The sequence below is a fragment of the Danio rerio genome, chromosome 16 (assembly GCF_049306965.1).
Source record: "Danio rerio strain Tuebingen ecotype United States chromosome 16, GRCz12tu, whole genome shotgun sequence".
NCBI lineage: Eukaryota > Metazoa > Chordata > Actinopteri > Cypriniformes > Danionidae > Danio > Danio rerio.
In genome coordinates, this window is record NC_133191.1 from 25,931,790 (window position 1) to 25,950,699 (window position 18,910).

Consider the following 18,910-nt stretch of genomic DNA (forward strand, 5'->3'; position numbering starts at 1 on the left):
CTCTGCTGTGATTAAAGGTCTTTCAGCATGCATTTGGGAATGCAACATGTACTATGCACCAACTATCTTTTGACTTGTAATGAGATTACAATACAGAATAAGAAAAAAAAAACTCACAATAGGGGGAAAATGTGGGACAGGACTTAATTTTGTCCAACAGAAAATGATTTGATCACTGCCCAGAGCTGATTTGTTTTTACTGTAATTTTTAGAGTAAAAAAAAATCTCTCCATGTTTTATAGCCTTCCACACTCTTTTTTTCACTTGGCTGCATCTTGAGTTTTTAAATAAAAGAAAACTGTCTTAATTGACTAGTCAAGTTGTTAGCACCATGCATCACAGGAAGCAAACACACGGATGGCAAAAGCAAACCACAATTAGTGCTAGTAAACACTTATAGTGTACTGTAAAATCCATCCATCCATCTAAACAGTGATTCCCAAAGTGTTTGTGTGTGTGTGAGGGGTAGGGGTGGTGGGAAGAGGTGTCGCTTGGTGATATTCCCAAAATATCATACATGTAATGAAACTATTAGAATTACAATATTTTATCCATAACATACAGAAGAAAAAAATACTATTTAATAGTTACAGTACATAAAAACAACATGCAAACAAAAAAAACATCAGCCTTTCAATTCTTTTTCCATTGAATGGAGACCCCTGTGGTTATTACGCTAGATAAATGGCACAACAATAGTGTTAGTTGCAACAGATAGATTTTATGGCACAATGTTAAACTTTGACACTTTTACGGCACTCACATACATTAAAAATTGATATGATTGTTGCACCTTTTTTTGTGTTGTCAATAAGCTTGGTTTTATAGTTTCTATTGGTGTGTGTGTGTGCATGTGTGCAATGTTTGTATGTTTAGAACCACCTCAGAGGATAGTGGGGAACCCCCTGTATTAAGGGATAGTTCACACAAAATTATTATTTACTTATTATTTACTCTTCCTTAAGTGGTTCCAATCTTGTATCTGTTTCTTGATTAATTAACAATTTTCATTTTTGGCTGAATTAACCATTTAAAGGACTATGTAGAATTCAGAAAACCTTGTGTTTTTATCAAAACCTGTCATGTGGCTGTCATGTGAACTATAGCCTAGTGCTTGAACCTGTGAACAAGTAACAGACAGAACGTGATTATATGCCTATGCTTACTGTGATAATTGTTTGTTCTTTGATTAGAAGTAAAAAGTACATTTGCAAAATTCATTAATGAATCTCCAGGCACAGTTCACATGCTGAAAGCAAAGTTCTTGTATACCTTGGTATAATGCTCTGAAAGAAGAAGCACGTGTAAACATCACATCATTTTAATTTTGCCAGCTAAAACATCCAGAGTCATTTCACTGCAAGTTTGTCACGCATTATTGCCAATAAAATAAGTGATTAAAACACGAGAATGCTTTTTTTATGTGTGTTTAGAGAACTACGAGAGAAGCTCCAGCCAGAAGTGATCGAGCTGATTAAACAGCAGAGGCTGAACCGTCTGTGTGAGGGCACTTGTTTCAGGAAGATCAGCGCTCGTCGCAGACAAGGTCAGTTACCCGTTCAAAACAGGGCTACAATTACATGTGCAGTTTTAAACTCAGTTACATTAAGAGACTAATTCAGACTGCATGGGTTTACTTCCAATTTCAGAAAACATGCAGTTATGAGACCAGCAAAGACACTGCATTATACACCGCAGCTTATCATCATGTATAAACACTAACTGATTGGAAACACTGATGTCTTTCTATGCACATTTTTTATATAGGACAACACAAGTTTAAGTTCCCTTGTCCACCTTATTCTAATGCTCATACTATCTGTTTGATACAGGATTTAATTAAAACACAACTTATGGATACCAATATATAAATAAAAAGGAAAATCTCATTCTGTATTTGAGGCATACAACAGCCTATGCGAGGTGAAGAAAACAGCGTTATTATTGTTCTTGCTTTGTTTCAAACCATGTTTTCTTCAAAACCATTTGATATAAATTATTCATCACATATTCAGCATGAAAGGGCAGTCGGTTAAAGGGGCACACTTAATGATGCTTTTAATGAGAAATGATTTACTCAGGTCACTGATGCTTTAATTAAAATCTGACATCCACTAACTTTGTCAGAATCAGAATCGATTTTATTGCCAAGTGTGCTTTACACACACAAGGAATTTGTTTTGGCTACAGAAGCTTCCAGTGTACATAAAGTGACGCTGACAAGTGACAACACAAAATAAATGAGAAAAATACGACAAACATTAAACAAAGATGCAATTAGACAAAACAACCCTGAATGATGAATTGTATGTACAAATCTGTTATAAATATACAAGCTAAAAGGTGCTGTGCACAAATGCGTATGAGACAGTATTGCATTATTTGAGGTTTTGTAAGGTTTGTTGTCATCTTAGTAGAAAACTAAATAGAGGATCTGCACTTATGCCAAGATTTCATCAATAGGGTATATGTACAGCTGCTGTTTCTTCCCATATTGGTAAACTTCCAGTGAACGGTTAATGTGACTTAACAATTTCATAAGGTTCTTTTTATAGCATTGATATTGTAATGTTAATAAAATAGAATCAGTTATACAGACTAGCATTCAATTAGTTGTTCAAGTGTAAAATGAGATGAAAAGCTGTTTACACGCAAGTGCCCATCAGGATCAGCAGGCAAGCACAGAAACTCCATTGAAAATACTGGAGTAAAATAAAGTTCATATTTTAAAAGACATGACACAAGAAAATTTAATTTAAATGCAGTGCTTTGTGTGCAATCTGAGACCCACTTTATATTGTATATCAAGCAGGTAGTGGAGATCATTAATCTTCAAAGAAAATAGACCTTAAACGCGTCAATTTTATACTTTAACTAAACAGTTTACTGGAAGTGTTTGACCCAGGTTGCTGCAAAATTAAAAGTCTTTCTGCATACTCCTGCATATACCCCATTACCTGTATGTGCAGCTTTACTCGGATGTAAACAACAGTATAGATTGCATGGTTAATGTATAACTGAACTCGTTGTTCTGCCAATTTATGCTGTCTAAACCATGGGGGGAAAGCATGGAAAAGCTCCAAATCATGCAAACAAATACTTGGTAAGCAGAAAGGGGTGCAACATATTGGCAAATTGAATTTAAAAGGTGGTAAAAGATATGTATGAGCTTTATTAATTAAGATATTTCACTTTCAGGACCAGAAATGATAAGGTTAAACACGTCACGAATGGTCTTAAGATTCTTGCCCTGGTTCAGATTGGTTTACCAGAAACACTTTTTGTTCCTCACAGTTTTTTCCTAACGTTTAGCAGTCTGATCCAAATGTTTTTACAGTCCTAACAATTAGTACAGCCCAAAATATCACAATAATGAATAGGGTTTGTCAGCAGTAACAAGAACTTTTTTATATGTTCAGCATCAATGTTTCTGTTGAGTGGGTCCAATATGGCTGATTGATGAGATTGAGGTAAAGTTGGTTTTAAATTTGTGCACTTATTTTTGATAGTGACAACTATCTATCTATCTATCTATCTATCTATCTATCTATCTATCTATCTATCTAGAGAGAGAGAAAGAGTTTACCACACTACTTTAAATATTCACTCTGAAAATACATGCAAGTATGACTTCAAACCAACATTAGCACTGTTTAATTGACTGTTGTAGTTTGATAGTCATTGGCTGATAATATGATTTCCCTATTTAGAATTTGCAAAGAACACAGTAAAATATGACAGCAATGGATTATTATAAAGTTAATAAAAAGACTAAACAAAAACTGACTGGAACAAAGCAGTGGTTGAGAATCAACACAAACTTGTCATTTATGACATCCATAACACTGGAATTGATCATTTGTATGTGACATTTTCAGTAAAATCTCAAAACATAAATTGACAGAGAAAGTAGATGTTTGGATTATATTGAAACATCTGTTTATATTTTCCAAAACAACCAACCACAGAGTTATTGGATCTTATAGATAACAATCTGTAAACATTTTTTATAAACATGCGTTATAGATGTGACCCAAAAAAAACTCCATAGTATACAACATAATTTGTAGTAATTCTGTGAATTAAACTGGAAAACCTCTATTTTATTTTACAATATGCTCCAATATGGATGTGACGTCTCTTTGTTATAGATGTGACATATGTTAAATTGTGACTTTGGTAAATCAAATATAATTGTTAAAAACATTGACAGAGACATTTAAGTTTTTACAGGACTGTAAAATTCAAGCCAACACAAAATACATAGAAAGGGTTTTGCTATTTTGGAGAAAATTTAATGTTTTTGATGGCAAGGTTGACATTTGCATGAAATGCTCATATGTTTGTCTTTATACTTCTTCCCTAGACAAGTTCTGGTATTGCCGTCTGTCACCAAACCACAAAGTGTTACACTATGGAGATATAGAAGAGTTCTCTCAAGGACAAATATCACATGACTCTCTCCAGGACAAAGGTATAAGCAACACACCTTATGCCAGTTATTAATGAAAACTCCCGTCTTGTGACTTTTATACCACCCGTGTAATTTAGTTAATTAAATATTGATTGCTTATGTCATACAAAAGCACCATAAAGTAGGTGGTGTACATGCTTTATAAATGTTCAAAATAGAATAGCTTTGTGAGGCATAGGCCTAACATTCCATCCTTTTCCACATTCAGTGACAGTAGCAGATATCAAAGCAGTGGTAACAGGTAAAGACTGCCCACATATGAGGGAGAAAGGAGCACTTAAGAATAAGGTAAGAATTAATTACTGTAAAAGAAACTTAAGTAAACTCACCAGGTGTTGTGGATCCAAACATAAAGCATACAAGTTATTTTATAGAAAAAAAATGTCCAGGTTTTTCATCCCAGCTTGATAACCAGCAAAACCTCCTCATCTTCAAAACAACGTAAAAGCACAAAAGTGGAACACAAACATCCATATAAACAGCTGAAAACAATTAGTCCAGCAATTAATCGTTAATGTCAGTCAAGTCCACGTGACGCCATCTAGTGGTTAGATGTGTGTAAAGACATAACTAATGTGGCTTATTCAAGTCTAGTTGCATTTTTTATATAAATAATACAGCAAAAACAACATATAAAAATAAATACATTAGGGAAAAAAATGGCTTTCAGATCTTTCCATTCAGATACTATACATTCAGAGGCTATACAAAAACAAAAACATGTAGCTTACAGAGAGAAACCAAAGTAGTCCAATTGTAAGGCACTTTTAGTTCTCAAAACGTTCTGGGAGTATTTTCTGATGGTTAATCTGAAAGGTTTTCTTTATGTAAACAGAACGTTCAGTCTAGGTGGTCGTAAACCCTTTCAGATTCTCTTTAACTTCTCTTTTTAATAAAATACCTCCATATAGCAATCAGATTAGACTTTTATTCTCCCAATATCACTAATTGAATTGTTGTTATTAATTATTTTTACTCGTTAAATGTCTTCACATAGGCCTAATTGCCTATTCTTAATATCAACAAAATGGTATTAATATTTTTTAAAATGGTAATTTTTAATATCAATAATTTGAATGTTACTAAAGTTAATTTATGATATTATGAATGCAATTGTTACTAGTAATTGTAATTGTTACTAAGATAGCCATTTTTAATCTTTAAATTATATATTTAAATTATATATTTAATTATATATTTTAAATATATTCATATCAGAAATGGATTTCAGATGTAAATAACTTGTGTAACATGTTGAAGTACATTTTGTGATATCAAGAATTTCCATTTTAAATATCAATATAATTCTTGATATCAGTCATTTAAATTCTTACTAGCAGTAATTAAATTGTTGTTATAGACATAAGCATAGACATTTGCACTTGTAGCCTCTTCATTACTGATATAAAAAATAACGGCCTTTAAAAGAATAAAGATATGTGTTTCTGATATGTATAAGATTTTTTACTTCAAAGAATTCCATTTTTGATATAACTTAAATTTGAATAGCAGCATATGGTGACATTTAACTACAGTGAAAACACGAATTCCTGTTATCAAAAATGGAAATTGTGAAATTTAATTGTTCATATAAAGAATTAAGTTTGGTACTAGTGGAAATGCATTTTTTTACATAAACAATTTAATTTTTGATATCATTGTATTTCCTAGTAATTAATTAAAGTCAAAATTATATTTAATACTTAATATAGAAAATGCAGTTCCTGATACCAACATTTTAGTAATCAACAATCAGCATTTTCATAACAAGAACTGTTTTTCTGCAAATGATGACATCATTGTTGATATAAAGAATTAACATTGTGAATTGTTGGAATGTAATTCTTGAAATCAAGAATTAGATTTGAACAATTCTTCATATCAACAATGGTAAAAATTTGAAATCATGAACTCATCCTGAGAATGAATAAAAGCCGAAAGGCCTTGCCATAATGAAGCATTTTTCAAGAGTTCATACTTAGCTGATGATTGATTATAAGCAAGTTTGGCATGCTGTCCCGGGAGAGAGCCCTGAGCCCAAAAGGTCCTTGAGCCCTGGGCTCCCTCCAGTTTGCAGGGCGAGAGTGGAGCTTTGAGCTCAGGTAGATCTCGACAACTGAGAGATGATGACTAAAATGAATGCTATGAAGAGATATGCTGCAGGATGAGAGTTTGACTGTAGTGCTAAATTTAGATTGATCAATTCACTTGTAGTGCATGTTTTTGAAATGTAGGAGGAAACCGGAGAACCCGGGGAACACCCACACGAGCATGGGAAGAACATGCAAACTACGCACAGAAATGGCCGCCGGCCTGGTAAAGGACTAAACCGGTGGCGGTGACGTTCTTGCTGTGAGGCAACAGTGCTAACCACTGGGCCACCGTGCCGCCCTATGAAGGGAAATTTAAAGAAATAAGGATGAAAGGGGGGATTCTTCAAATCAAAGATGGCTATAGTGAGAAACCAGGGCACTTTATTGTAGGTTAGGACTGGCCTGATTGGTGGATCATACGTAGCTAATGCAGAACCAGCCGTGTTCAATCATAATCACGTGATCCTTTCGAAATTAGTTTATTAAAAACTTCATTTTGTATTATTAAAATTCCTTTTTAAAATGAATTTTAACACCAGATCCTTATGTAGCTTTAAAACTGAACCCAGCTGTTTTTAACGGTTAAAAAAAGACATCTGCTGTGTGCACCTGTAATAAAGTGCAAATGGGATTTGGCGAACAGGAAGTGAGGTCAGGTACTCTCGGGTACCAGGGCTTGACAATTGTTTAACTTCCTCTGCTTTTCAGGAGTTGCTGGAACTGGCCTTTTCCATTCTTCATAACTCTGATGAATATTTAAACTTCATCGCTCCAGACAAGCACGAAGTGAGTAAAGGATCACATTTATACCATAAAAAGATCATACAATGATTATTTTGGTCTCATGGAAAGGTAAAGAGTAAAAGATTTGACTCATACACTGCTAAATTCATTCAGTGTCTTTACTAACTGGAGCGCAATTATATTTTCCCCACTAGTACTGTATATGGACTGATGGTTTAAATGCTCTTTTGGGAAAAGAGATGACAACTGAGCTCACAAGATCAGATATGGACACACTGGTTACTATGGAGCTGAAACTTCGCCTTTTGGACCTCGAAAACATTCAGATTCCTGATGTCGCTCCTCCTGTTCCCAAAGAGCCCAGCACTTACAATTTTGTTTACGACTTTACCCAGCAGCACAATTGAGACTGGAAATGTCCATCATCAGCTGCAAGGATGTATTCACCTTCTTCTCTTTTATTCTATTATACGTCTATCCCTATTATATGGACGGAATCATTTTTTTCTCCTCTAGATTGTGACTATGATGTGATGCTTTAGTTTTATATTCCCTGTAAATTACTGCTATGACTTCACTGAGGAAAACGACAGTGATATTTCTTTTTAGTCACCTGTTATAACAAATACTCAACTTGCTATCATGCACAACATTTTGTGTAACTATGTGTACATGAAAAAAAAAGTGAAACTGCATTTGTTTCATACTCATACATAAAACACCACACATAACTCATTCTTGGACTGTTACAAATGTGCTAGTAATTTGATAAAAAGATAAACTAAATCATCCTGAAAAATAAAGTGACAGTTAATTATAGAGACTACTTTCTGCCATTGAATAAAAAAAAAAAATCAAAAAGGTAATTATGACTTCTGACTTTGTTGCTATTGCAAGTTAACATTTGTTAAATCAGACTTTTGCTGATTTTGTTGTGATTTTATATTTTGCAGTTAACTTAAAATTTGCTGAAAGTTAATTCTACTCATTTTAAAAACGTTTTGAACTCAGTGTTGAAGGTAATGAGTCAATTAAATACCTCATTACTTCAACTTAAATGGAGTAAGTTCACAGTACTCATATAGATTAGTTTTTTAACTCATGGTTTGTGCAATCGGTTTTCAGAAACTGTTAGAGTTAACTTATTTGGTTTTACAGTACTCAGTTGGTTTAAGTTCTCTTCATTCGTTGGCTTTTACTGTGCTTGAATTGCTTCATTTACTCAAATGGATTAAGTTCACAGTACTCATTAGGATTAGTTTTTGAACTTAAATGTTTTGTTGCAATCGGTTTCCTTGGTTTGAGTTACCTTAACTTTTTGGGTTTTACAGTGAACAGGCTAAGAAAACAATATGATGAAATAAATCAATTCAACTACCCCCACCCCCTCCCCTGCTGTCTCTTTAAACTGGGGTATTTAATGAATAAAAGTTAACAGAAACAAAAAACAAATACAAAGTACAGTATCAAGTATCAATTATACAAAATAAGGCAATCATTCTGGATCCTGATCATTGTTTTGTGCAATAAACATGGAGATTTTGTCAGCAGCTGATGTCCAGATCTTTAATGTACTCATTTGTACCAAGTTCACTCGAACTGTGGATAATTACAACATTATATTGTCCTGAAGTTGTACCAACCACTTGTACATGCCCAAAGTATGTGGAGACAGGCAATGTTGGGCTAGTCATGCCCATAGCCAACCTGGTGAAAGAGGTGGTTTATTTTTCTCAAGAAGTGGACCTTTTTGCAGTTATTCACCTCATTTTCTATTTAATTGTGAGATTTTAATACTGAATTTAGGTGACATTTTAAGCACAATTTTTTTTTTAGCTCAAGTAGCTTGTCGGATGGTTGTGATAACCACACTTTTTGATGCACCAAAAATGTTTACTAAATATTTAGATTAAAGAAATATAGCAAATATTTATTTTTAGAACACAAATTTATTACATCGTATTTCATAAAAAAACAGTTTTAAATTAAAAACTGTAGTTTATTGTAATTTGAATAATAAAAAAATTAAAACGTAATAATAATAATAATTTAGAGCATCACAATTTTTGTAAACACTATTGTAAAAAAAAAATACATTTGAAAATTCTTAGATAACAACAATTGCCAAATAAGTATTCAAATTTATTTTAATATGGGTCACTTTTGGTGCTTCACACTTTTTTTTGTCATGTTTTCTGTTAAGAATAAGGTCCAAGATTTAGAAAAAAGTTTCTTCATTCATTCATTTTCTTGTTGGCTTAGTCCCTTTATTAATCCGGGATCGCCACAGCGGAATGAACTACCAACTTATCCAGCAAGTTTTTACGCAGCGGATGCCCTTCCAGCTGCAACCCATCTCTGGGAAACATCCACACACACACTCATACAATACGGACAATTTAGTCTACCCAATTCACCTGCACTGCATGTCTTTGGACTGTGGGGGAAACCGGAGCACCCGAAGGAAACCCACATGAAGGCAGGGAGAACATGCAAACTCCACACAGAAACGCCAACTGAGCCAAGGTTTGAACCAGCGACCTTCTTGCTGTGAGGCGACAGCACTACCTACTGCGCCACTGCCTCGCCTAAAAGTTTCTTGTCAAATGTTTTCTCTTTTTAAAAACAATACATTAGCAAAACATGATATCTCTTATGTGTCAGATGTTTTCTTGCACAGCTGGATGTTGGACTCTTGAAAAATAATTGTTTGCATCGACCAAAACTGATTAACTAAAGTCACTCCAGGATTCCGCTTGATCTTAAAGCCTTTTCGATGGGTTATTTTTACTATTTATGTTGGCATAGCAGGGCTGCATGGTGGTGCAGTGGGTAGCACGTTCGCCTCACAGAAAGAAGGTCATTGGTTTGAGCCTCGGCTGGGTTAGTTGGCGTGTCTGTGTGGAGTTTTCGTGTTTCCTCCGGGTGCTCTGGTTTCACCCACAAGTCCAAAAACATGTGGTATAGGTGAATTGGGTAGGCTAAATTGTCTGTAGTGTATGTGTGTGAATGAGTGTGTAGATGTTTCTCAGTGAAACAAACATATGAGCTGGAAGGGCATCCGCTGTGTAAAACATATGCTGGAAATGTTGGTGGTTAATTCCGCTGTGGCGATCCCAGATTAATAGAGGGACTAAGCCAAAAAAAAATAAATTAATGACTGAATGTTGGCAGTCAAAATAGGACAAATGAGCATGAGCGGTACAAATTCTGGATTTTTGTCAGTGAGGGGTGGGTCTTCTGAACCGCTACAGGCCTGCTAGTAGTATTTTGCAGAAGTTAAGCCAGCCAAACAGCTTTTTAAGATAAGAATATTGTAATGGCTTAGTGGAAGATAATTTGATCACAGACTATTTTGTTCTTTAAGATAAAAAGGTCTTTGGCATACTAACATTCTTTATCATCAAAAACATGATTATGACACTTCCAATTGCTGAATCAACCCAACTCTAATATCATTCATATTGACATGGTTTGGATAGACTCCCTTGGTCTTAAGAATGCTAGTGCCATTGAAGAGCCATTCCGGACATTTTGGAAACATTCAACTGTACTTCATCTACCCAGATAGATCCTTGTACTTATGATAGTTGAGAAACATTGATTCCAGGCACAAAACATTGTGCCTGTTCCAAATAAACATTTACTAAGAATACCATGAATGATTTAGCACAAGCTGATATTTCAGATCTAACACAAAAATACAAGTAGCATGACATCTTTAATTTGTTTGTCACAAAAAAAGTGTATAAAACTACACACAATCCAAATTAAATCTTTATAATTATCTATCCTAGGGAGTTTTATTACTGTTTACTAGGGGGTGGTTCTTTATTTCTATAAAGTAAAAATTCGATATAAATTCTATTTTTATTTTTATTAAAATGACATGTTCTACGTTTTGTTTGTTGAAACCACGGCAGTTTTATTTTCTGTATAAATGGAAAGCAAATGACATTCGTCTTCTCCCTTTTTTGCTCATCCGACATAATGGTCTGATCAGTGACTCAAAAACCGCAGTGTGATCCGAACTGTGAGATTTGTGATCCGTTACACCACTACTATTTACGATCACAGAGGAGAACTTTGTGATAAACTGTTCCAATGAGCACTTTTCCTCTATATGGAGCTGCCACTGATGAACCAATGATCACACTGCCATTATCTGAATACACCTGAGTCACCAGAGGCTTTTCAGAGTGGATGTTCTCAATCTTGATTACCTATTGGAGGAAGTGGAATCATTATTCATTTTTAGAGGATACTGCTTCATAGCTGTGAAATAATGGAAAAAAATTAAGAATATGAACATCAGATTTCATATAACAAATTCTAACAAATAAATAAATTCTTAAACACTAGCAAATTCAATAAACACGCTAAAAAAAGGAGTACTTTCTATAATTAATATGTATTTCCAGCAAATATAGAAAACAAATTCACAATAAGACACACCTCAGAACCAGGTGGATCATTTGGATCACCAAGCATGAACTTGAAACCATTTGGGTGGCAACCAATCCACAGATCTCCAGACTCACGGTCTAGCTCTATGTTGTCAGCGAGTGAGCCCACATTAATCTCCTGAATGAGAAAAAAATGAACATGAAGTCATATTAACAGTACTAACACAAAGGATTTTGCCACACCTGCCTGTGGCTGGAAACCCAAGTTAAAAACAGCAGTGGATATTTTCACTGGCAGTGGTACGGTACGGTTCGGTTTCATATGCTTTTATGACCATTTCCACTGTCAAAAGGCGTACCGAACCGTACTGTACCACTTTTTCGGCACCCTTTCGAAAGGGTACCAAACATGAGAAAATGTACCAAAAGGCGGAGCTAGACGCGCAGCTAAACGCTATTGGTGTACAGAGATACGTCATTCGTTTACTCAACAAGCCAAAATAACAACAAAAGAGCCACCATGTTTAAAATAAACAGCCAAGAGATCTTTTACAGTGTAAATATATATATATACATATAATAACGAGCCATGGTCGACCCGGGCACAAAAAAACCTTCTTGTCGTCACAATGCCAAAAAGAAGAGCAGATTTACCCTGTTTCGCTTCCTTCCTTGCCTTCACCGCGCATCTATATCTGAAATAATAAACTTCTTGAGCTCATGATAATAACATGCGCTTGATTATTGACGTGCTTTTAAAACCCAATCCTGTCAGAAAGTGACAAACGCGAGACTGAAGCGTGAAAAACAAAGAAAAAGCCGAAAAAAGGAGCACATTATTTTTTCAGCACACCTGAACAAATTGCCATGTTTAACTATTATTATCATCACCTTTTGGACTATTATAAACACAGAATGATGGAATCGCTCTCTAACAAATGTCACACATGCTGCTGAAGATTACAGGCACAGATGTGGGGTTTGCAATGACTGTGAGCTATATTTCGTGTTGTTTTTGAACCTAATTAAGGACTATATGTCTGTTGTGTGTAGTTCTTCTGAAGTTGGTAACATATCGGAGACTCTAAGGGTCTGTATGTGTTCATATATATTCATTTATTTATTTAATATATTAACACACGTTACAGTAGGCTATTTCGCAGTCATTGACCTGCAGTTATAATCAAATCCTGTTTATAGAAAAGTTAGAAATAAGCATTTATACACAAGTATTTATGTGTGTTTTGTGAGAAGGGCTTCTCATATGATATGTAAGCGACCCGTACAGCTTTACTGTAGACATTTTCTTGAGCTAAAATGATGTCGACAGAAACTTTGTCATACACCACGCCCACCAAAAGGGTACCCTTGGTAGTGGAAACGCAAGCCTGATAAAGGTGGCCCATACCCACCCGAACCGTACCGTACTGTACCAGTCAGTGGAAAGGAGCCATTACTGTACAGTCTGTAAACTATGCAGTTGTTATGATTTATATAACTGTATTTTGGCTGAACTAAAAAAAATTCCAATTTATATAATAATTACTTATTTATAATAACCGCAATATGATTACTACAACTACTGTTTATATATTTTTTGTAATGTGAACCAGAGTTTTTGCAGAACCCACAGGTAAATTTCTGTGAAATATTTCTGTTTTGTCGACAACAGATTTAAACTATTCTATGTTGTTACCAATATATATATAGGCAAATAGTTCAATATCTTGTGTTTACCTTGACACGAGACAGCACAGTGTTTTTCTTTATTTCCAGCACAGTAACTGTGTGCTTCAGAACATCTGACACATACAAATACCTGAAACAAATAATAGCTACTTGCAATAAACACACGAAGACTAAAAAGGGACAGTTCACCCAAAAATGAAAATTCTGTCATCATTTACTTGTTGCAAACCTGTTTGAAATCTGGAAAGCTTGTTTTTCCTACTACAGAAGTCAATTGTTCCAGATTTTCAGAATTTATTCTTTCGTGTTCAGCTCATAGAGGTTTTGAACCACTTTAGAGTAAGTAAATTTTTATTTTTTGAGTGAACCATATTTTAAGAAATGTATGTTGCTTGAATTTATGCACATTTTCATATTTATTTTTTAAACTTGCCTTTTATCAAGGGAGAGGTTTATGCCGTTGGCAAGTAAGAATCCATCTGCCACAACCTGCACAGTCTCAGGACTGTAATAGATGACGTCACACCACGGCAAAGTGAAGAAATTCTCCACAATCTTCAGAATCTCATTAGAGAAGTAATGATCATTGGTGGCATAAAAGCTTTCAGTCCCCACGGCCACTATATCATTCACACTGAGAAATGCACAAACAATATATCATTCCATTTCTGGTCAGTTTTATGGTTACAGTAACATTATGGTTTAAAGCTGCATGTACCTGTGCAGCAGCTCATGCTCGATGGTCTTGATGTATTTAAGAGCATGTTCATCCTTAACAAATTCAAAAATCTCCACTTGACTGTTGCCTCGAGGATGATTAATAACAAATAAGTACATGGTACCATCTGCAGTGTGAGAGTAAGAGGATGAATTCTAATTCTTTTTGCAAGCTCATTGAATTACATATTTGACCACTAGATGACTACTTTGTGCTTTTTAAATGTTTTGAATTCAGATAATTAGTTGCACATTCACACATATCAATGAAAAACAGCTAAAATGCTGTATTTTGCATGCCAGACCTGTAGATGGTGATGTTACTTTACCAAAGTAACACTATGTGCAAATGCACAAGAATGCATTCCAATCAGAGGGCCTCATCCCTATCCCCTAATCGCTTTGAAGGGCTTAACCTCTGAAGAGACAACTTAGAAGAGATTAGGGCATATAGATAAGGCCTTTCGGATAGAATGCACATGAGGTATGAGTTAGGGATTGTGTTTGTGGGCATGCCTCCTTTAATAATCATATGTAATTGAATGTAGAAATTAGCCATTTTTCTGAAAATATACGTAAAATAGTCATGCTTCCATGTGGAATCGGCCTGGTTGTACCCTTAGAAAACCTTTATTCCAAAGTGGTCAAGTTTGCATATTTCAGTTTGGAATGACATTTCAATATGAAAACCATGATGGCTTTTACTGAAGTAAAATTTATTATATATTTCTTATAAATGGCAAACCTTTGTCGTCTGTGTACACACTGATTCCATGGGGATTAAAAGTGTCTTGGTCAAAGTCTCCTTTGATGCTCAGTGCTTTGATTTTAGGTTCAGAATCCAACAGATTTAGTGTGTAGATCTTTCCAGGGTCATCTGAACAGAATGGTAAACCTGGAGCCTTCACACCCTATGTTTAGTTGATTATAAATCATTAGGCACTGTCAGAGTACAAATAGGCTACGCTAAACTATTCTCACACTCAAACATCTGAACGTATGAACTTTTCACTACTTGCACATTGCATTTTTGTTTGTATGAACACACAAATGACAAAAAACGACAAAAAAGGCAAAGCCTATATATAAATGCTAAATCCATAGTTTTGTGGATGTATTTACATACAAGATGGCTGTTTTTATTTAAGAATTTACTCAAGAGTTAATTGCATAGAGATGACTGGGGATAGTTTTAACAGTTTTTTTATTTTTACGTTTTTCTCTATATCTTTGAGATCTTTTAAGCATGTATGTTTGAAATGTATTTAAACTAGTTATAAGTACCTGCTAATAAATGGCATAAATGTTATTTATGCAGCACAAACTAAAAAATTCAGTTTAGTTTCAAACAGAAAGAGGAATAATGTTACAATTAACCCAATAGTCTGGGTTAGTTGTAACACCCTTGGGTGAGAAGTCACATTATGGGCCCTATAATACATCTGCCATAGTTTATGTGAATTATTTATTTATTTTTATTTCATTTTTTTGCTATTTTCAGAAAGGCACAGTTATCATTTTCATGTTTTGCAACACATGTGTTTAACAGCAAATCCATTTGTGCCACATTGTGGACTCATGGGTGTTCTGGTCTGAAAATAAGGTGTGTTAAGGCGCATTGTAAGTGCATTGCTATTTTGAGGCAACTCTTGCTATTTTTAATGAGTGCGTTATATATGCAGCTATGTTGGTCCAAACAAAATGTATTGGATACAAACAGAATGTACAACATTAAACAAATATGCTTACATATGAAAAAATTCAAGGATTAAAATGTTAAATGTATATATATATATATATATATATATATATATATATATATATATATATATACATTTAACATTTTAATCCTTGAATTTTTTCATATGTATTTGTTTTCATATATATATATATATATATATATATATATATATATATATATATATATATATATATATATATATAATTATATATATATATATATATATATATATATATATATATATATATATATATATATATATAATTTTCTACATACAATAAAAACCACTACCTTCTACCATGCTTCTTCACTTGTGGGAGGCTTTGAAATTCGGCTATGTTGTAGTTAGTTTATTTATGACAATTTGCATTTGTTTAATGCTATTATTAGTGGTAGTTTTCATTATATTCATATTTATATTTGGTTTTAGAGATGTATACCATAAGGGCATAGGAATAGGAAGCGTGTTTGGATACAACTCAGTTTTTTGACCATACTTCGTTATTATTGCTTGCTTGAAATTAGGACTGAATATAGAAATAGTTTTAGAGAAAAAAAATTGCACATAACTAATGAAATTAATGGATGTCTTCAGTGGAGTGCGTACAACGTTTCCCTGCTCCACAAAAGTAAAGGAGTGAAGACTAAAAGGAAAGGTGTAGTTTCTGTGGATGGTCTTTAACTGTTTTTTCAGTAGTGAAGCATTCAGTTTATCGGCTGTGTAAATACCATGGCGTGACGCAACTGACTCTAGAAAACAGGAGATCACACTCTGGTTGGTTTAATGCATAATATGATCAAAATACACCCATAACTCATTAGGAGAATAAACACTACCCTTAAAGACTATGTACTGGTGCAAAGATCGTATTTTATTTGTCCGTAAAATAGTAAAAGAGGATTCAGACCCTTAGTGCTTTTGCGCCATCTAAAGCTGACTAAAATGTGCTTCAGCTTTAACAATTGAGCTCTATTTGTGTTTGCAGCTTCATGAGCCCAAAGAGGACAGGCAAAACATTGTCGATAAACCCCAACTATGTTGTCACCTCCCATTATCTCGCATCTGGTCTCATATGGACCAAAAAGCTGACTGATTCAAGGGTGTGCCTTCTGCAACTGCATGGGAGGGTTCCTTGTTCAGAATGCCAAACCCGGAAAAGTGTAAACAAATTAAGGTTTAGTACCATTATTACAGTAATCGTCACTCACCACGAAGGGATTTGTCCTGCAAATATGTCTGGTAATCTAATAATCCATATCTTTTGCATTTATTTGAGAAAAATAGCTAGACTGTTCCTTCTTGGGTTGTATTGCTTGCTCATGTCACTTCACTGTTACACACATGCTCTAATCTGTTGTTGAATAACCAGTGAGAGTGATGCTGATTCTACATGCTGAATCGGGTCAGTGAGCTCCGACATTAACCTGACGAGAGGCAAGCAAGTGTGGAACTCACCAAACCAACCAGCCAGACAAAGACTGACCGACGAAGCCCAATGAGGGGTCTGTATGCAGACCTGGTGTAGTGCAATTTGAGTTGCATTCAATGTTTTTTAACATTCTCACCTAACCCCACCCCTAATCCTACCCGGCCATCACAGTGACGTCACTCTCTCCATTGAGTGCATTCTGACATTGCATCGCTGAGTGATGCAATCTCAGCTTGCATCATAAAGACGATTGAGCCCAAAAGCGGACTGTTGGCTTGGTTTATCCCAACCCAAAAAACATTATCACCATCAACATGCATTAAAAATATCTACACACATAAATTACATAATTTAACTTTGATGAGCTTGACTACAATTCATGCATTTCACCATTCCAAAAATAAGACACAAGTAAAAAATATTACTAGCTCGAGTGTAGTTTTTCTGTTTAACATCTGCTGTGTCACAGGACTTTCCTTTTTGTGTATGTGGAATGAGGATTAATCTGAGCATGTGTGAAGTGAATCAACTGATTAGTTATAGAAATTGGAAGTGTTACAACTGACCCTTGTTACAACTTTCCCAGTCTTATGCTTAGTCATTGTGACATACCGTACTCAGAAAAGCTAGTCCATCGTCAATTATGGTGATATCTTCAGAACCACATTCTGTTTAAAATACGAACATTACACAGTGCATTGTGGAAAACACATCAGCACAGTAAGAAATATGACAATACAATAGCAGCAATGTGAAAATGAGGCGCTAATGAAAGGTGTACACTTACCAATGCCTTTTATTAGGTGACAGTTGGGAAGGTAATTCTGGGTTAGTTCTCTGTAGGAAAGCGCTACGTGTCTGCAGAGAAAATACAATTTAAACGATTTTACAATGGTGTCATGTAATAAATATGTAGCCCGTGCTCAAGTTTGCGAGTGTCACACAACTCCAGATAAAAATCGAAACGAAAATCTTTATTGCTGCACACGAAATTAAATTCCAATTCACGTTTATTGAATTGAATGTGGAAAGCAAATGTTGACAAACCTCAGTGTGACGAGCCTTTCTCCGATGAAAACTGCCAGAGCAACAACAGCTAACGAGAGAACTGCTAACTTACCCATACTGACTGACTGAAACACTCAAATACAGTTCATCAATACAAAAACGAAACATCAGTGTTGCCATGTGCTCGCATTTTACGCTCTTTGGACTACACTTGCATGTCTTATCTCTAAATCGAAGGAAACTTTGTTTCTTGGCCAGTATACAGATTATATTTTTATAGTATTATTCTGTTTTCTGCATAAACCTGAAAGACACTTAAACAGCATTTGTTATTCTTATTGACCAGAAGTTATAAAAGGCATGGCATATACAGTGGTTCTACAATATTTCTTTTTTCTATAGTTATTTTGGTTTATATTTTCGTGTTAGTTTAAGTCAGTGTTAGTTTTTATTAATTTTAAGTCATCGTGACGTCTTGGACACATCCTGGAAATGTGTTTAATTTCTGACAAGAGCCTGTCAGGGCCAAAAAGTACAATGCATTCAGTGGAAAGTACTGTTGTCTGACATCTGATAAATTGACTTTAATAACAGTAACAAAATTTGCT

General features: G+C 34.7%; 3 protein-coding genes across 15 annotated transcripts in view; 1 reads left to right on the plus strand and 2 right to left on the minus strand.

Moving 5' to 3' along the window:
- Positions 1-4,976, minus strand: part of fxyd6l (FXYD domain containing ion transport regulator 6 like) — a 41,734-nt gene extending 36,758 nt beyond the window's left edge. For 5 of the 7 annotated variants that reach the window (XM_073925191.1, XM_073925188.1, XM_073925186.1 and 2 more), the window contains exon 1: positions 4,804-4,925. In XM_073925191.1, coding sequence (XP_073781292.1) covers positions 4,804-4,825 — 22 coding nt within the window. In that variant the 5' untranslated portion in view covers positions 4,826-4,925. Of the gene's footprint in view, positions 1-4,803 lie in introns of all 7 variants that reach the window. The other 2 variants (NM_001201419.1, NM_001201418.1) reach the window with 1 other exon arrangement.
- Positions 1-18,910, plus strand: part of si:dkey-56f14.7 — a 47,912-nt gene that overhangs the window by 26,239 nt on the left and 2,763 nt on the right. For 4 of the 6 annotated variants that reach the window (XM_005158149.6, XM_073925412.1, XM_073925411.1 and 1 more), the window contains 5 exons: positions 1,434-1,546; positions 4,367-4,474; positions 4,683-4,762; positions 7,276-7,353; positions 7,506-8,861. In XM_005158149.6, the coding sequence (XP_005158206.1) occupies positions 1,434-1,546; positions 4,367-4,474; positions 4,683-4,762; positions 7,276-7,353; positions 7,506-7,718 (592 nt within the window). In that variant the 3' untranslated portion in view covers positions 7,719-8,861. Of the gene's footprint in view, positions 1-1,433; positions 1,547-4,366; positions 4,475-4,682; positions 4,763-7,275; positions 7,354-7,505; positions 8,862-18,910 lie in introns of those variants that run through there. The other 2 variants (XM_073925413.1, XM_073925414.1) reach the window with 1 other exon arrangement.
- Positions 8,710-18,475, minus strand: pon1 (paraoxonase 1). Of its 2 annotated transcripts, XR_012391417.1 has the most exons (10): positions 18,342-18,425; positions 18,082-18,152; positions 17,907-17,962; positions 14,869-15,034; positions 14,125-14,251; positions 13,840-14,040; positions 13,455-13,536; positions 11,767-11,895; positions 10,393-11,534; positions 8,710-9,649 (listed from the first exon to the last, which is right to left on the minus strand). XR_012391417.1 is itself a non-coding variant. In NM_001004542.1 (9 exon segments), coding segments are annotated over 9 exon segments (1,071 nt in total). In that variant the 5' UTR covers positions 18,419-18,475; the 3' UTR covers positions 8,710-11,372.